Genomic DNA, 18,614 nt, shown 5'->3' on the forward strand with positions numbered 1-18,614 from the left:
GCGCTTTTTTAGTAGCAAGGAATGGGATAGAAAATGGATACTGGGGGCGGCTAGGTGGCGCAGTGAGTATAGCGCTGGCCCCAGAGTCAGGAGGTCCTGAGTTCAGTTCCGGCCTCAGACACTTAACACCCACACAAAAAAAACTAGTCGGGTAACCTTGGGCAAGTTACTTAAGCCCTCCAAAAAAATGCAAAAAAAAAAAAGAAAATGGATACTGGTCACCTGGTGAATGGCTAGATCAACTGGTACATGAATGTAATGGAGCAAATTATTTCACCATATGAAATTATGACAATGAAGAATTCAGAAAAACTGGGAAAGACTTCTCTGAACTGATTCATAGCGAAGTAAGAACCAGGAGGATAATTTACATGATGCCCACAATAATGTGAAGGAAAACAAAATTCTAATCAATCCAGTGATCTATTCTGACTTCAGTGGAATGGTTATGAAGCATGGCTGGCAGACTATAGGGGCAGACTGAGGCGTAGACATGGCCAATGTATCCATCTGTTTTGCAGGGCTATACATATTTGTTATAAGGGATGATATTTAATACTGATATTTGTTATGTGATATATTATTGAACGATATTTTAAAAGAGTACTAATAACATTTTAAGAATGGGGAAATAGATATGCCTTCTGAATTTAAGGTTTTAGGATTTGAAGTCTATGGTTGATTAGTTGTTATTCTGTAGCCATACTGTTGAAACTCATTCATACAAATAAATATGCACTCATGCACATACATACATATATATATATATATATACACACACACACACACACACACACACAGGTACATATACACATAATACACATGCATACACCTTTCATAGTGGGGCTCCAGCTCTCTATGGCTGACTGAACACAGGTGTGAGGAAGTCCCCCCTAGGGAATATTTCAAGACAACCAACTATCTTTCTATAATTATATTGCATGGGGGCCAACATCAGTGCTGCCTTTATCTCCCTGGACCTACTAGACAGACCGAGACAGTTCCATCGGGATTCAATTCTCTGAAAAACAACATCTCAGACAATCCCTGAGACTCTAATCATTTCTAGTTCCAGGTGAAACTTACTTTCAAAAAAAACATGAAATATCCAAATCCAGATGGTCCAAACAGTATGACAAAAGGATTTCTCCCCTCCCCCCCCCCCCCCCCCCCAACTTCAAAGAGAACCTGGTCAATTCAATCCACAGAATCCCAGGAGGGAAAGCTTCCATATCAGGGATATAATAGAAGGTCCCTGCACTAGATGGGGGTTTGGACCAGATAACTTCTTGGGTTCCTTTTTTAAGTACACTATAAGGGGAAAAGAAGTGCTAACCCCGAAGTCAGGAGACCTGAGTTTTAATAATGATTTTGAAGCTAAATAATTGTGTGACCTTGGGATAATCTTGGTGCTTCAGTTTCTTTATCTGTTAAAAAAAAAAGTATGGGGTCTCTGAGTTCTCTATCAGTTCTGACATTCCAGGGATACGAGTCCCTTCAAGTTCTAAGGTTCTATCATTCTACCTATGACTGAAGATAGGTTTCTGTCACTAACTAAAATGAATCTTCTTGGCAAGGAAGGCACTTTCCTTCTCTGGGCCACATTTCTTCTCTCTGTAAAATGAAGGGCTTGGTTCCCTAAGGTTCCTTCTGGTTGTGGACATTCTGTGTTCTAACATCTCTTCCAACTCTGACATTTCACAGTGATATGAAGGGACTTTAAAGAAGCAGAGATGGAGTGAAACTGTAAAAACAATACTGGACTGAGGATGATAAGAGACAGGCAAAACCTTTTCCCACTTCCCCCTGGAGATTTCCCTACAGATTGAGCATTGATCTTTGACAGTAAGGCCAAGGGAAGGAAAATGTGCTGCATGGTTCTGTCCATCCTTGGTCCCTCCTTTCTTATTGAAGGCTGAGCCCTTCCTCCTTCCGACTTGCCCCAGTTGTCAGCACTATGTATATCAATGCTGGCTTCCCCAAAGGGCCCTCACTCTGAGCAACACCCTCTTTCTCCTGCTCCTACTCTGCCACTGCTACTTAAAGGATCCAAATTAATTTTCATGAATGCTGTAACAGAATTAGACCCTTGGGCTGAGCCCTGGAAGGCCAAGAAGCTTCAAGCGAGTGGGTTGATTGGTGTTTTATAGCCTGGTTGTGGCAACTGAAATGTTGGTCTGATAATGGGAACCCTGACATAGCCATAACTCTGGGGGTAGCCCAGAGGAACCTTGTCAGGGTGGTAGCAGTAAAAGGCTGGTTCTTGGGTATCACAAAACTGCAGGATTTTTTTTTAACTGGGAAAGGCTTTAGAACAGAGAATGTTAGAATACAGAGTTTGAAGGGACCATAGAGATATTATAATTGTCTCATTTTATAAATGAGGATACTGAGGTATTATGAGAGACAATGACTTACCTAAGGTCATAAAGCTAGTAAATGGTAGAGCTGGGACTACACCCTGCATCTCCTGACTCTTGGTCCAGGGCTCTGCTTGGAGATCTCTTAAGATAGAATAAACCAGACATAAAAGTCCCTCTATACCCCTACTACCACCAACATATAAATTAACATGGAAATGCAGAAATATCCTTGGCCTAGAAACAAATAAAAATATGTTTACAGTTGTAATTGAATGTTTATCTCAGATTTAATGCCTTGAGTCATAGACCTTATCCTCCCTTCTTCTTAAAAGCTCAGAATACACACACACACACACACACACACACACACACACGATATTTTCCTAGAAGCCATGTGGAACCCCCAAGTAGACTTAATGGCTGGTGATTATAGGGTTGCACAATGGGAAGCAAGGATTCCCCCACAATTCTCTTTGAGCAACCATTTCTACTCTGGTCATCAAGGAATTGAGCCTCTTAGGAAACTATTTCTTATCTGTTTCTTACCCTTTTAAGGAAGAAGAAAAAAAATCTATTTGAGAACTCATCTTTACAAAAGGTCATTAAACCTGTCCAAGCCCGTGTGGTATAGTGAAAAGACTACTGGCTTTCGAATTAGAAGACCTAGGTTTAAGTCTTGGCACTTAAAGATTTGCTAGCTGTGTGACTTTAGAAAAGCCACTTCTCCTGAGACCACTGTTTCCTCATCTATACAATGAGAGGGGGGACTAAATCATATCATTGATCTCTTGGACTATCGGCAAGGCTATGTATGGGGAAGGAATACTGGATTTGAAGTTGGAAGGGGCCTAAGAGAGGCCAATCATTTTTTTGAGGGAGGGAAGTCTAGACTTGTGATTTGGTTAGTGTAGGGAACTACTGTAGTAGTGAAGATAAAGCCCTCTACTAAGGCAGATCAGCAATTATTCAGCAATTTACAGTCTTAGAGATTTGACTGAGCAACTAAACAGTTAAGTGACTTACCCAGGGTCACATGCCAGTATTAGCTAAAGAGCAGTACTTAAACCCATGTCTGACTTCATGGCTACCTCCAGCCTCTTCTCCATGCTAACAATACCCCTCTCCCCTGATTTTATAAATAAAGAATTGAGGCTCAGAAAGGCAAATGACCTGCCCAAGATCTTACATATAGCTAATATTAGCAAAGCAGAAACAGGGGCAATCATTTACAAAAAGGAAGGTTTGACATTTCAACCTGTACAGCAGCTTTGCCTTACTGATAGCATCAAGGAAAACAACATACTGCCTGGAGCATTAGCACGGGGAATGAATGACTGTGACCTTCTTATGGGATCAGGCAGGCAGAACACCAGGATCACACTCTTCACTTCTTATCCCACAGCAAGCATTAGTTATGCCTCCCTACCAGGAATGATAGCAGGTGTAAAGAGTGAAAAAATCTTTTTTGAGGGATGTTCTGGTAGTGATTTATCCTATGAGCTGGATAGTCCAAAGGCTGATTCTTTTAGGTCCATCAATCACACCTATTCAATGTGCTATTGTGGTTTTTGAAAGGGAAATGAGGATTTGGGGGGGGGGGGCAGGGAAGGAAAGGTACCAAGTGAGTAAGGTACTAAGAAAACTAACCCAAGATTTAGTTACTTGGATCCTGGTCATTATTCTTGGCCTTGAAGGGTAGAGCTGTAATAGTCTGGGACTCAGGCTTAAATCAAGGCTTACAGACAGAGAACATAAACTCAAAAACATTAGCACCAAAAGGACCATACATGTCACCCAGCCCAACTCCTTTGTGTGAAAGGGAAGGAAACTGAGGTTTAGAAATTGAAAAGCCGGGGGGAATTTAACTTACATTTCCCACAGAGGTGCTAATATGATCAGGAATTGCAAGGCCTGGGACCAAATCCTGGCTCAGTTACTTGTTACTCTATGGTCTTGGGCAATACTTAACATTAACATCATCAGTAAGATGAGAAGGTTAGAAGAGATCATTTCAGGTCCTTTTCCTGCTCTAAATCTTATGATCAACAATCTAATTATATTTAAATATGAGAGAAGAGGTACTCCTCCAGGGACAGTTGCATTGATGGATTGGGTGAGATTGAGTCCCTAGTGTATTTATCAGCTTAGTGAACAAGCTTGAACCATAGACCTTATCTTCTGCCCAAAACCCAGTGTGATAGGGCTGTTTCTTTGATTGTCTATTTTTTTTCTTGGCACTTGGTACCAAGTTTCCTTTCAAGTGAACCTCAGGCCAAAGGAGGGAAAAAGCTGACTTCTTTAAATATGAGCTAAGGTTTGTCCCTTTCTTTCCTGTTCCATAAAATCTGCCATCCCTGATTCACATGACTAACAAGATATCCCCTACAACTGGGGACCAAGTATTGCCCATTTTTAGAGAGTGGATGACTGAGCACAGGAGGGTTGGAAAATCATCTTCCTTAGGCCACAAGGTGAGGTAACCCAGCCAAGCACAGGTACTTTGCCCAATGTCTAATCTAAGGATGAAATAGATTGACTTGGTTTGGGGTTTGGTCCCCAAGAGGGAGGAGGAGAAAGAGACCTCCTTCTTTAGGGAAGCAACAGGCCAGAAGTAGGGTGTGTGTGAGCATGATAAAAGAAGCAGGGAAATATGTGCGATATGAGGGAGACAGATAAGAGAGGTAGAAAGCATAGTAGAAAGAGAGTCACAAAATCCACATTATAGATGCACAGAATATTAAAGCTAGAAGGAAACCTGGGAGACCAACTGGTTCAACTCCCCTCATTTTATGGATAGAGGCCCAAACAGAGAAGCAACTTATATAAGGTTGCTAATAAACAGCAGGACTCAAATCTAGGTCTTTTGACCCCAATTCTATTGCTCTTTTTACTACATCACTAACTCTCCTGTGTTTCATGGGCAACTCTGCTTCTCATGCTAAGGTCATGTGGAGGATGTCCTTAAGTGTGGGCAAGGGACTTACCTTTTTTACCCTCTCCAGAGTGGGAAGAAGTAATGTCATAGGTCTGAGACCCAGGATACTGGCCACTGACCCAGCTTCCAGAAGCTAACCAGATCAGAATTGGGGACAGTAGCCCCTCCTCTCCCATCTTGAATACCAACATTTCTGATGGCATTAATCCTCGGTAATGAGCAGGTACCAGCAGGTTCAACAGAGCCGGCAGGGGAGAGACGGTTTCCTACTTGCCCAACAAATTATCCTCCTCCCCAAGTGCTGACTAACCTTCTTAGACGAATAGTTCAGTTAATTGGGACTCAGACAGGGGCTTTGATCTGGGTATACTCAAAGGAGAGGAGGCAGTCTATCTTGGTAGAAAGAGCCCTGCCCTTGGAGCAGAGATTGGATTTTGCCGTTAACTCACTGTGTAACCCAGGGCAGAACAGTTCCTTTTTATGGGCCTCCGTTCCTCAGTTTCTACCCTTAGGTAAAATAAGGGGGCTGAACAAAGTGATCTCAGAAATCCCTTTTAGTGTTGATATTCTGTAAGAGGAAGAAAGTAAGTGTCTAACTTCAGTGTAGGCAGTCTGCTTTAAGGGAGGAAGAAGTTCCCACATCAACATCCAGTTTCACACGTTAAACTGGGACCCTAAATCATACAGCAATCATGGCCCTTCCACAGAGGCAAGAACCTAGAATATTCAGCCCAACACCTGCTGTGTACACATTTAGCCTGGATATTGGGTGTGAGCTCAGAGTCAGTTCTTTAAGTTTCAGTTTCATCATTAGTGCTATGGGCAAAGTCCCCAACAGGTAGGAACTTCACCAGGAGGCAGCTTTGGAACAGTGAAAATTGTATCAAGTCACACCTGAGTTTTACTCTTAGCTTCATTACTTTGGAGTTGCCAATTTACCTCTTGGAGACTCCATTTTCTCATCTATAAAATGAAGGTGTTTGACAAGATAAGGAGTTCCTTTTTGTTGGGGTCTGTACTGGCAGTCTGGTGAAGTATATGGACCCTTCTTAGAATCTTTTTTAAATGCATAAAACACAGAGGATTACCAAGGGAAGCAATTACATTGAAATGTGGTTATCAAATATATATTTGTATATATTTTAAAATTTAATAGAGCCCAGGTTAAAAATCCCTGTATTATATGGTCTCTAAGTTCTATCAAAACCCTTACAACTATGTGTTGCAGTGGATAAAGCACTGGGTCTGGAGTCAGGAAGACCCAAGTTCAAGTCTGGCCTCAGATACTCACTAGCTAGGCTTTGCTTCAGTTTCCTTAACCGTAAAATGGTGATGACAGCCCCCCACCCCGCCCCCTTCCCACCCCAAAGCTGCTGTGAGGGTCAAATAAGATGATAACCGTAAAGCACTCAGCACAGTGCCAGGCACACAGGAAGGGCTATGTGTGCTGGCTATGATCATTTCATTCATTCTGTGCTCTATATTTCAGCACTCAACATCCTAAAGTCTCTTCCAGTCCTGACATTCTATAAGGTCCTTCCAGCTCAGCTTTTTATGTTATATGTGCTAACATTCTATTTCCCCAACTCTGGGCTCGGGACAACCTGTCTCTCTCCTTGGAGAAAGAGAGGGAAAGCAAACTCTGGGTGATGACTGGCTTGTGTACACATGCCCAGCATGTGCGTGCGTGTGTGTGTGTGTGTGTGTGTGTGTGTGTGTTCGTGTGCTGCCACATGTGCCCAGCTGGGGCATGAAGGACATGCAGAGTTTGGCTCGTACCTTGGCTTTCCCTGTGCTTTGCAGGATGTGCACCAGGGCTGACGCCATCTCCTCCTTGTTCTTGACGCTCAGCACAGGTTCCAGTGCCGAGCACAGAGCCATATAGTTGTTGGTGATGTACTCAGCAAATTCCTTATACATCTCCATAGGAAGGATGCTGACAGTCTGGTACCGGGACTTGATGCGGATCATGGGGCCAGGACTCTTGCCCTTGGGGTTGGGTGTCACCACAGGGTACCACTTCTCCACGAACTGCCGCCCCGACACCGAGGCCACAGCCAGGTTCACCAGCCCCAGATAGTTATTCTTGTCCTTCTTCTTCTTCTTGTCAGTCTCCTTGTACAAGTGCACCGTGATATTCCTGAGAGGTGGCAGGTTATTGAACTCAAAGTGTTCCCCCCAGAAGACATTATCTGTCTTTAGCTTACATGTAGTCCGTGCATAAAGGACATCATCCAGGCACAGTTCACATAAATACTTCTTCTTGGCCGGGAGGTCCTTTGCTTCGATGACCCAAAGCTTCAGCATGTGCTCCACCCTCCGACTGTTGTCCTAGGGAGCACATGGACAGTCAGAGATTAGGCAAGGAGCAATGATTCCCCTTCCTGTCTACTACACACTCCAACCAACCCACTGGCATATGTGGTCATCCTCCTATACCTTTTTTCTTTTTTTTTTTTTAAGAGGGTAATTGGGGTTAAGTGACTTGCCCAAGGTCACACAGCTAGTTTTTGTGTTAAGTGTCTGAGGCTGGATTTGAACTCAGATCCTCCTGACTCCAGGGCTGGTGCTCCACTCTACCTAGCCGCCCCCTATACCTTTTTCTAAATGGGTCACCTAGCTAGAGTTAATTTCAGTCATAAAATGTCAGAGCTGGAAAAAAACCTCAAGACATATTACGTTAAAACAGAGAACTTAGAATTTTGGAGCTGGAAGAGATGTTAGAAATGAGAACAAAGAATAGAGAATGTTATAATTGGTCCTATTAAAAAAAGAAAATTAGAACATAAAATAAAAAATGTTAGGCCTATAAATGACCTTAAGAGGTAATTTTGTTCAACTTCTTCATTTTACAGATTGAGAAACTAAGGCCAATTCATTTGGTTTGGCTGTCTGAAATTGAAATTGCCAAAATTGTACTATGAACTTGGTATTAAAAGAAGAGGAAGTTAGTGGGTCCTCTTTAAACCCTTCTTTCCTTCTAATTTCTGGATTGTCTTTAACCTCATGTCTTAAGTGAGAAACAAATTAACCTAAGAAGACACATGGCCAATAATAATATGTCTTGTGGAAAATTGGACAGATAAGAAGCCATCTTTTCAGGGTCCTAAAACAGTAAGGTAGACTATTTTAAGAGTTGTATAAAAGGAGGTTGCAGGTCACAGTAAAAAGAAGAGTGGACTGAGACTCAGAGGATTCAAGTTCTAATCCTTCCTTATGCCACAAACTAGACCTTGGTCAACTCACTTAATGCTCTTGGGCCTCAGCATCCTCATTTGCTCAATAAGACAGTTGGATTAGATAACGCTTAAGATCCCATTTGGTTCTCACATTTTATGCTCTATGCTTTCACATTCTATGTTCTAAAGTATCTTTCAGCTTTAACATGGTAATGTTTTCCATTTTCTTTTTTAAAAATCCCTTCTAACTTCAACTTTCTATGATTTTCTGATTTCTAATGAGTGGAATGTTTGAGAAAGAGAAGGGGGGAGAGAGAGGGAGAGGAAGGGAGAGAGGGAGAGAGAGAGAGAGAGGGAGAGAGACAGAGAGAGAGAGACAGAGACAGAGACAGAGAGAGAGAGAGACAGAGACAGAGACAGAGAGAGAGACAGAGAGAGAGAGAGACAGAGAGAGAGAGACAGAGAGAGAGAGAGAGAGAGACAGAGAGAGAGAGAGAGACAGAGAGAGACAGAGACAGAGACAGAGAGAGAGAGAGAGACAGAGAGATTGCAAAGAACCTGAACTGGAAAGTAGAGAGTTTTAGGGAGAATCAAGGCATGATAGAGAAAGGGTATGTTTGGAAAAGGCATCCTCCCTTCCTTGCAGGTTTTTAAAACCTCTGCAAAGTACAACTGCTTCTGAGAGTCACTCAGGAGATTTGATTTCAACCATGGCTGAGAAAACATTTCTCTCCCCAACAAATGTGGGGATCTCTAGGATGAGATGGGACAGATAGGTGGCACAGTGGATATAGTGCTCGGCCTGGAGTCAGGAAGACTCATCCTTCTGAGTTAAAATCTGGCCCCAGACACTAGCTGTGTTATCCTAGGCAAGTCACTTAACCCTGTGTGCCTCAGTTTCTTCATCTGCAAAATGAGCTGGAGAAGGACATGGCAAATCATCCTAGTATCTTTGCCAAGAAAACCCCAAATGAGTCATGAAGAGCTGGACATGACTGAAATGAGTGATCAATCACAAAGCTAGGATGAGATGGCAGGGATTATTTAATACCAATGTGGTTAATTTGATATGCCCAGATCAAAGAGAACCCCAGGCAACATAGCTGGAAAGGGTCCTAGATGCCCAGTAAAATGTCAAATCGTGGGCCAGCATATGCCTCAGGACAGTACATTTTATTATCCTGTCCATTCCTTTACCTCCACACAGAACTGCCCTTAACCCATTCCTGAGATAATCGCTTCCTTCCACATTCTTGTGTTCTCTGGCATCTCCATCCTTCTGCACCTGGGCAGATCTAATTTCAATCTCCCCACCTGGGTACAAATGACAAAGCCTGCCACCAGGGTTGAAGTCTGACCAAAGCATAGTGTTTCCCATGAATGGCACTGTGGTGCCAGGAGGGGGGGAGATTCAGGGACCAAACCACCCACCAATCCCAGATTTTACCTTGTTCGGATGCACAGCTCGACGAAGGTTCTCCATCCATTTATCCCGCTCAGCTGCAGATCGGCAGGAAAAGCACTTGCTTCCTGAGGAAGTTGTTACCTGTGTGGAAAGGAAGAGGGATGGTGTGATAACCAAACAGGTAACCTATGTCTACCTGCTGGACAGCTCCAAGGACATAGAATGCCTGGGGGATACACAGGGGCACACATATCCATGTACATATACATACACACACATTGAGGAGAGGGAGGAAGTGCCTTCTTAATCAAACATTCTCAGAGTATCAGAAAGGGAAATGACCTTAGAGATCACCTCATCATGGAGAGCTGGAAGGGACCTCCGAGATAGTTTAGTCTAGGCCCCTTCATTTTATATGTGACAAAGAAGGCTCAGAAAGGAGAGGGAAATCTGTGAAGGTAACACAGATAGTAAGCAGAAATCCCAGAACTCTATCCCAGCCTGGTGACTCTGGGTCCAGTACTCTCGTTGTCTCTCTCATTTAATATAAAATTTCTTTATCTTACAGGTTAAAAAAAACTGAGAGGGTAGACCTGGGAACAGGCTCAAGTCAGACCTTCTGACTCTAAGATCATAAGCCAATACCACCTGAAAGGATATTTACACCTAATTTTACCTTCTATCTTGTTTTTATTCATAGATTGTTTGCCTACCCATTAGTCTACTAAATAATATGTTTCATGTTCTTCTAATTTTCTTGTAAAAATCTCTCTTTATATCTGGGTCATGTATACATTTTGACCTTATCCTGGCAAATGGTGTAAGATATTGGTTTGTGCCCAGGTTCTACCATACTGTTTCCTAGTTTTCCCAACAATTTTCTGGGGAGGGAAGGAAAAAAAATTGACAGGATAATTTTGTTGTATATTTGAAAGGAATAGCAAGTTACACATAGCAGATTTGCAGTTTCATATACAATCATTTTATTATTATACTATGCTATGGAAATGTTTATTTCATTCTAGAAATGAAAAATGAAATAAAGAAAGGATATTTAGACTTTGGAGGTGTAAAGAACTTAGAGCTCAGCCACCTCACTTTACAGATAAGGAAATGGAAGTTCAGAAATGGAAAGTGACCAGTTAAGATCACACAAATAATAAGTAGCAGGGTGAGAATGCAAGCCTGGGTTTTCTGACTCCAAATTCAGGATATTTTTCTCTATACCATGCTGCCTATCTTAAGAATCATGAACAACAACCACGGCCACAGTAATAATAATTCACAATTATATAGTGTTTTAAGGTTTGCAAAGTGCTTTTCTCACAATAATTCTGCAAAGTACTAGTGCAAGGGTTATGAATCCAAAAGCTGTGGGATGTTTGCCTGGAAGGGACCTTAGAGATGATCTTATCCAGGCCACTCATTTTACAGAGAAGGAGAGGGAAGCTCCAAAAAGGAAACCGGCTGGCCTGGGGTCACAGAATTAATAAGTAAAAGAACCAAGACGAGAAGCCAGGTCTCCTGAGTCTAAATCTGTGTTGTTTCTACCACAGCACAACCCACCAGGGAAGGAGAAAGCAGACAAGGGCCAGAAAGGAGCAGCAAAACAAAGTCACACACAGACACACATCTCTCCCAGAGCCACAGCTCCTTAGAAGCTTCTGACTTGCTCTTCCACAAGAGAAGCTCTCTTCTTCCTCCTGCTCTTCCTCTTCCTCTTCCACCAGCACCATCAACGGGCACCTGACTGGCAGAGGGGCAGTTGTTTTCTGGGGGCCAAGCATTATGTCATGAGTTTGCAGGGACCAGAAAGGAAAATGCAGGACTCATTAATTTCCATGATGCAACTTATTTACATGAATATAGCCATCCCTCAGATGGATGGTTCCACTAATTAAGCATAATTATCAAGGGGGTTCATCTTTCGAGAAATGATCTCAAAGTGGAAGCTAAAGGAGCTAATGGAGGAAAGAAGGAGAAGCCAAGTCACTGGCACCATTCCATCTCAGTGCTTGAGATGTGGAACCTTTGGGGTCACCCATAGACCACTACTGTCTTCCTGAACGTAGGTTCACTCTGAGACTAATTCATCCAGCCTCCTGTGAAGCAGAGCTCAACAGACTGGGGCCAGCCCAACTCAGACAGGATTTCAGGAGAGACAAAGATTTATTTTTTGTTATTTTTTCTCAGAGTAAAGAAGGTTATATTACTCTCTCAGGGTTCTGGAGTCAATCCCTTTTAAAAAAAATTATTTTTAATGTATGGAATAAAACAAGAATTTCCATAACACAGTGTAATAAAAAAGGTGACCACACAGGAAACTGCAAATCTACTATGTACAACTTGCTATTCCTTTTAAATATATAATAAAGTTATCATGTAAAATTGCCCCGTCCGCCTTTTTTTCTTCCCTCAAGCCCCAAGTTGGTTGGAATAATAATGAGGAAGATGATGATGACAGTAGCTCACCTTTCCACAGTGCTTTAGAGTTTACAAAGCATTTTTTCCCTTCCCTATAACTGTACCTATACTATCTTCCCCAATTACCATGGGAAAACTGGTCCTCTTAGAGGTTAAACAAGACACTCAAATTAGAAGTGCTTTGTTAACCTGAAAGTGCTATGTAAATGTCACTAGTAGTAGTAGTTATTATTGTTGTTGTGATTTCAATGCTGTAGGCGAGTCCTTCTACTAATGCTTATCAGCAACTATTCTGCAGGTTAGAGAATGTGCTATAGCAATAAGAAGTTAAATGATTTGTCCAGGATCATAGAGTTAATGTGTCAGAAGTAGAATGTGAGCCCTGGTCTCACTAACTCTAAAGTCAGACCTCTATACCAGGGGTGCCAAACTCAAATAGAAATGGGGCTACTAAACTATATCTCAGGACCCCTGTAGACTTAGAAAACTACACTAAAATTTATGTTCTATCATGGGGAAGAGATAGGTGGCGCTGTGGATCAAATGGTGGGCCTAGAGTCAGGAAGATATGAGTTCAAATCCATCTTCAAATACTTAGCAGGCAGGTGACCCTGGGCAAGTCACTATTGGTCTCTGTTTCCTCATCTGTAAAGTGAGCTGGGGAAGGAAATGGCAAACCACTCCAGCATCTCTGCCAAGAAAACCCCAAATGGGGTCACAAAGGGTTGGATGATGAACAACAACAAACGTTCTATTATATTTTGTTTATTTTGCTAAATATTGCATTTTAATCTGGTTCAGTGGGCAGTGTGCTTAACAACTCTGCTGTCCCTCATAATTACTCCTGAGTCACTGGTTACTTATACAAGATGAAACAGATACTAAGTGAAGAAGTTCGGATTTCAACTACGATCTCTTGATTCCATCCTCTTTTTTCCATATTGCTTCTCTTAGAGGCCAGCTCCAATACACCGTTCTACCAAAGAGCTTATGTATATTCTCTCATTTGGTCCTTAAAACATCCTTATGAAGCAGGCCAAGAATTAAAATTCCTACTTCATAGATGAAGGAAACTGAAGTTCAAAGATAGAACACAAATGGCTCCTGAACACTTACGCAGCTGGGAGGCAGCAGATTTCTCCCAAGGGATCAATAACCCTCTCCTTCTCCCATGTTCCCTGTCCTGTCCCAAGCCACAGGTAACTCTATGGGGAGAAGGAAGGTTCTGGGCCTGAGCATCCCAGAGGGATCCAGCATTGGTCAAAGGAAAGGCAGCTCTCTCTTCTCACTCCAGGTTGGGCAAGGTAGAAATAAGTAAGATTCTGCCTCTTCTTCCATTGCAGCCGGAGGCAGTTTCTTCTGGATTATTTTCTGATGTCCCAATGGCATCAACTATTTTTAAGTGATGGGAGTGAGAGAAGAGACTCCTCTGTTTTGTTTTCCCTTGATGCTGTGCCACTAACCATAAATTAATGCTTTTCTTCCCCCTCAACCCCCCTCCCCTTTCCACCAACTCTTATTATATGCCAGATGTATAGACAAGAATCTCACAGGAAGAGATGGCATGCAGGGGGTAGACCATGCCTGTATGGGAGGACCAGCACAGAGACAATCATGTACAAAGTACACATATTAACATATGAAAAGCACTGTCCTGGGCACCAGAAGACACTAAATTTCGACAGGGCCACGGTAGGGTCTATGACACATATTTTAATTACTATGATATGAAACAGAGTATCCTAATTGCCAAAGAGAGGGAGGTACACAATGGTGTCAGAGAAAAGGGAAAGAGTTGTTATGGATTTTGGGGGAGGGGCTATCATGGGTGGTTTCTTGGAAGAGGCATCATCTGAGCTGGGTAGGAGTTCAACAAGTATGGGGGAAGGGAGATTTCATGTGTCAGCAACAACATGGGCAAAAACACAATTCAGACAAGTTGTGATAAAGAATGGGGAGGGTGAGTAAGACAGTTTGTTGGAGCACAGACTATCACGGATCATAGGACATTAGAACCTTAGAAACCACCTCATCCAACAAAGAAAGTGAGGCCCAGAGAAAGGAATTAATTTACCAGAGATTACACAAAATAGTGAGTAGCAAGGCCAGGATTTTAATCCCAGGTCTGCTAACTCTAAATCTAGTCTTCTTCCATGACTATGCAGCTGCCTCTTCATGCCTGTACTGAATATAAGATAAATTTAGGGAGGCAGAGTGGAGATGGATTATTGGCATGGGAGTGGGGGAGTGAGGAAGGAAGCCTCGAATGCCAGGCTAAGGAGCCTGACCTTTATTCAGTAGGCTATAGGGAGACTTGCAGGTTTTGGAGGCAGCTAAATGGCACAATGGATAGAGTGCCAGCTGGGTGTCATGAAGACCAGATTCTAAGTCTGGCCTCAGGCAATTACTAGCTATGTGACCCTGGGTGAGTCATTTAAGCCGTTTGCCTCAGTTTCTTTGGCTGTAAAATTAGGATAATAATAGCACCTACCTCCATGCTGTATGGAGGATCACATGAGATAAGCGTTGTAAAGTACCTAGCACAGTGCCTGGCACATAGCACTAAAAATGTTCGCTATTATGAACGTAGGAGCATGTATAAGAGAGGCCAGTGGCACAAGAGGAAGTCTGGACGGGAAAGAAGACAGCACTGGGGATCTCCCACCCTCCCCCCTGAGCTGGGGAAGCTCCTCCCATCCCAGGATCTCACCTCAAAGCAATAGTCCTGGCCCAGGATGCTGCTATGAACAGGCTTGATCACAACTTCCTCCTCCATGCTGAGATCCAGCGCTTCCACTGCGCTACTCGGACTTAGCAAGGACTCGTGGGATCTCGATTCCTTCAGCCTCGGCATCAGATGGGATCTGGGTAGGCACAGGCAGGGGAAGGGAGAGGCTATTAGTGAATCAGATCCAGGGATATCCTAGCCTCTTCTCCCCAAAGGTCTCCAGCCTCATCCCCTTCACTCCTACTTTCCTATAGCTTTCTGTGAGAAAAGCCACTTCCATTTCTAGTGGAAAGAATTGAGTCAGGAAGATGGGGGCTATGAAATGGACACCCCATGGATTCACCCAATGATGCAGTTAGCCAATGACACAGGTAGCAAGGATTGATTCTTCTTTGGGAAGCCTATCCATACTTTGTCAGATTTGGGGCTGGAAGGGAGTGTTAAAGCTCATTTACCATTTCCCCAAATTTTCAAAGACGAAGACTTTTTAACGTTAAAAAAAATTTGAAAACATCCACAATAGTAACTGTATGGATCAGATGACTGAGAAAATACATTACAAGGCTTGGACATATTACAATAACTCCCTCCTTCACATTTCCCTTGTGCTCTGACCCCTCCCCCTTAACCCCCATCATTGGTCTGCTGCCCAGGGGATGTGAACCACTTGATCTAGTCCAGGCTTGGGGAACCTGCAGCCTTGAGGTCACATGTGGCCCTCTAGGTTCTTAAGTGTAGCCCTTTGACTGAATACAAACTTCACAGAACAAATCCTCTTAATAAAAGGATTTGTTCTATAAAACTTAGACTCAATCGAAAGGCAGCACCCAAGGTTAGCTAGAATGCCACGTGGCCTCAAGGGTGCAGGTTCCCCACTCCTTTAGTCTAAACCCTTAATTCCTTAATTTTGAAGTGGGGCTCAGAAAGGTTAGGTGAACTGCCCAAGGCCACCCAGCTATCAGAAAGCAGAACTGGGATCTGAACCCAAGTGTTCTGATTCAAAATCAATTTGTGGGTTACTACATCATTTGTAGGAGAGGCTGCTGAGGAAGGAATTGGGTGTGGCCCTTGGTGTGGGTGGGTGGAAGGAACATGTCATTTCATGCACATGTAAACAAACACACACACCTGGGAATAGGTAAGGAATGATGCCATCCAATCAGTCAGGCAGAGTTCTTCCTCTAATACCTTCACATTATCTTTGCTGGGAATTTCCACTTAAGGTTCCCTTCCATCTAGTCTCTCTAGAACTTGTCTATACCTAGTTATTTACATGTCATCTCCCTATTAGAATGTGAACTCCTTAAGAGCAAGGACTCTCTTGCCTTTCTTTGAAGAGGTGGGTGCTTAGCACAGGCCCTGGCAAATAGGAAGCCCTTAATAAAATACTTGTTGACCTGACTAAAATAAAGGGCTTGTCATCTAGTGATGATCTCTAATGCCTAACTCTGACATGGTGAGATTCTAAAGGCCTCAGCAGGCTGGGCTCCTGCCCCAGTCTCTCTCAGGAGGTGGGGCCAACAAGACAGAATCATGGAACAACCACATAGAACCTTTGTAGCTGAAAAAAACCTTAGAACATAGGATATTAGAGATCATCTAATATTTTCTATGTTAAAAGTGAAGAATCAGAGCTTGTTAGGAAAAGTGACTAGACACAAAGTGAATTTTAGTGGCAGATTCGGGAACTGAATCCAGGCTGCCTATCAGGCTAGTGCCCTTTCCACTATATTTACTCAGCCTTGCTGGGCAGGATTCTAGGCTTAGGATCTGCTTTCTATCTCACACATAGGTCCCATCACCTTCTGTGCCTGTTTCTAAGAGAAGGGCATGAAGAGAAAGTTCCAGTTTGTGCCTTCCACCCACACTTCCATACTTGGAAGAAACTTTGAGAGGTCATAGATCTTCCTGTTTATATCTACTTTGCATGTAGTCTCCCCCATTGGACTGTAAGCTCCCTGAGGGCAGGGCCTGGTCCACATTAAGTGCTATATAAGCCTTGATTGACTTGATTAAGTGAGAAACTTTTTAAATTTATGTTTATTTATTTATATATATTTTAATATATTTTTATAATTATTTATATATTATTTTTATTTATTTATGAGTTCTTGCCACTCCTAGCTCTAAAACCTTCAGAAAGTCCACATCCGGAGAAACTCCAGTCCAGACCCTCTCTCAAAACATGCACCTGCTCTGTAAGACACATGTGATCATCCTGTGCCAGACCAACCAAGGACCCTAGGGAGCCCTGGAATCTTCTCTAGTTTTGGTTGGTTCAGGAGTCCCTCAGAGTCCAGAGGGTATGGCTCCCCCTGAGATCCAGGAGAACCCACAGGAGTTTCTGAACCAACGGTCTGGGGATGTAAACTACCACTATATCCTTATTTTAGCCTGTTTGGTTTGGCCCATCCCAGACCACCAGCCCACAATGGCACGACACAGAAGGGCTGACACAGCCCAGGACAGACTAGAGTTTTTTTTTTTTTCCTTAGAAGTGTTTCACATCTGCCCCTTCTTCACTGCTGCCATTCTATATCCTACTCAAACCCTCACCACCTCCCACAAGGATTATTGTAATAATAGCACATTTACATAGTAATTTCCTTACAACAATCTGGGGAGGTGAATAGTGTCAATTATCACCATCCTCTTTTAATAGATGAGGAAAGTGAAGCTCAGAAAGGATCATGCGATTGATGATTTAGAGCTGGAAGAGAGACCTTAGAGAGTTTCCAGTCTATCCTCCACCCCTCCTTTTACAGAAAGGGAAAGGGATTTGATAGGATCATGCAGGTAGGAAGCAAAAGAGTTAGGCATCAAACACAGGTCCTCCTCCTCCCAAATGGTGCTCTTCCCATTACATCATGGCTGAACTTATCCAGTCTCATGCCTTTCCTGAACTAGACAGACAGGGTGAATCTTCTCTCCAAGGCCCATTGGTCAAAGGAACCTGTCATCCCTCATCTACAACCAGCTCCTTAGCTCTGTGCTGATGGCCCTGAGCACAGGTCCCCAAGTGTTTACAGAAAGACAATGATAAATAAGGCCCCTGCTGGCTTCATCGATTCCTAGAAATTCATTTGCACCCTTGCCCCCTAAGATCTCCAAACTCCTCCACGAGGGAACCCACTGGGGCAAGGGGGTGGGGTCAGGGGCAATTGTCTGGGGCAGTGCACCTGGAGAATGGAAAGGTCATAGGGAGGAGGAAGATAAGTGTGTCTGTCCCCAAATGTCACTGGTGAATGAGCCATTTGTTATTCATGCACAGCAAGTCCCCACTTCTTAGCTTTCACCCTGAGATGGCATAGTCCCTGGGTCTATCAGAAGTCATAGAATCAAAGGATTTCAGATTAGAAAAGACCTTAGAGATCACCTTGTTTACCTCTTTTATTTTACTAAGGAGAAACCTGAAGCCCAGGGAGGAAGGAAGGAAAGGAGGGATGAGGGAGAGAGAGAGGAAGGAAGGAAGCAAGGAAGGAAGCAAGGAAGGAAAGAAGGAAGGGAAGGGAAGGGAAGGGAAGGAAGGGAAGGAAGGGAAGGAAGGAAGGAAGGAAGGAAGGAAGGAAGGAAGGAAGGA

General features: G+C 43.1%; 1 protein-coding gene across 14 annotated transcripts in view; it reads right to left on the reverse strand.

The window, feature by feature from the left end:
- Positions 1–18,614, reverse strand: part of DAB2IP (DAB2 interacting protein) — a 324,396-nt gene that overhangs the window by 33,420 nt on the left and 272,362 nt on the right. For all 14 annotated transcript variants that reach the window (XM_069073764.1, XM_069073763.1, XM_069073765.1 and 11 more), the window contains 3 exons: positions 15,017–15,170; positions 9,925–10,023; positions 7,078–7,629 (listed from right to left, as the gene is read on the reverse strand). In XM_069073764.1, the coding sequence (XP_068929865.1) occupies positions 7,078–7,629; positions 9,925–10,023; positions 15,017–15,170 (805 nt within the window). The remainder of the gene's footprint in view (positions 1–7,077; positions 7,630–9,924; positions 10,024–15,016; positions 15,171–18,614) is intronic.

The sequence above is a fragment of the Petaurus breviceps genome, unplaced genomic scaffold (assembly GCF_028583685.1).
Source record: "Petaurus breviceps papuanus isolate PSGF00001 unplaced genomic scaffold, PetGlider_PUasm1.0 90879, whole genome shotgun sequence".
NCBI classification, from domain to species: Eukaryota; Metazoa; Chordata; class Mammalia; order Diprotodontia; family Petauridae; genus Petaurus; species Petaurus breviceps.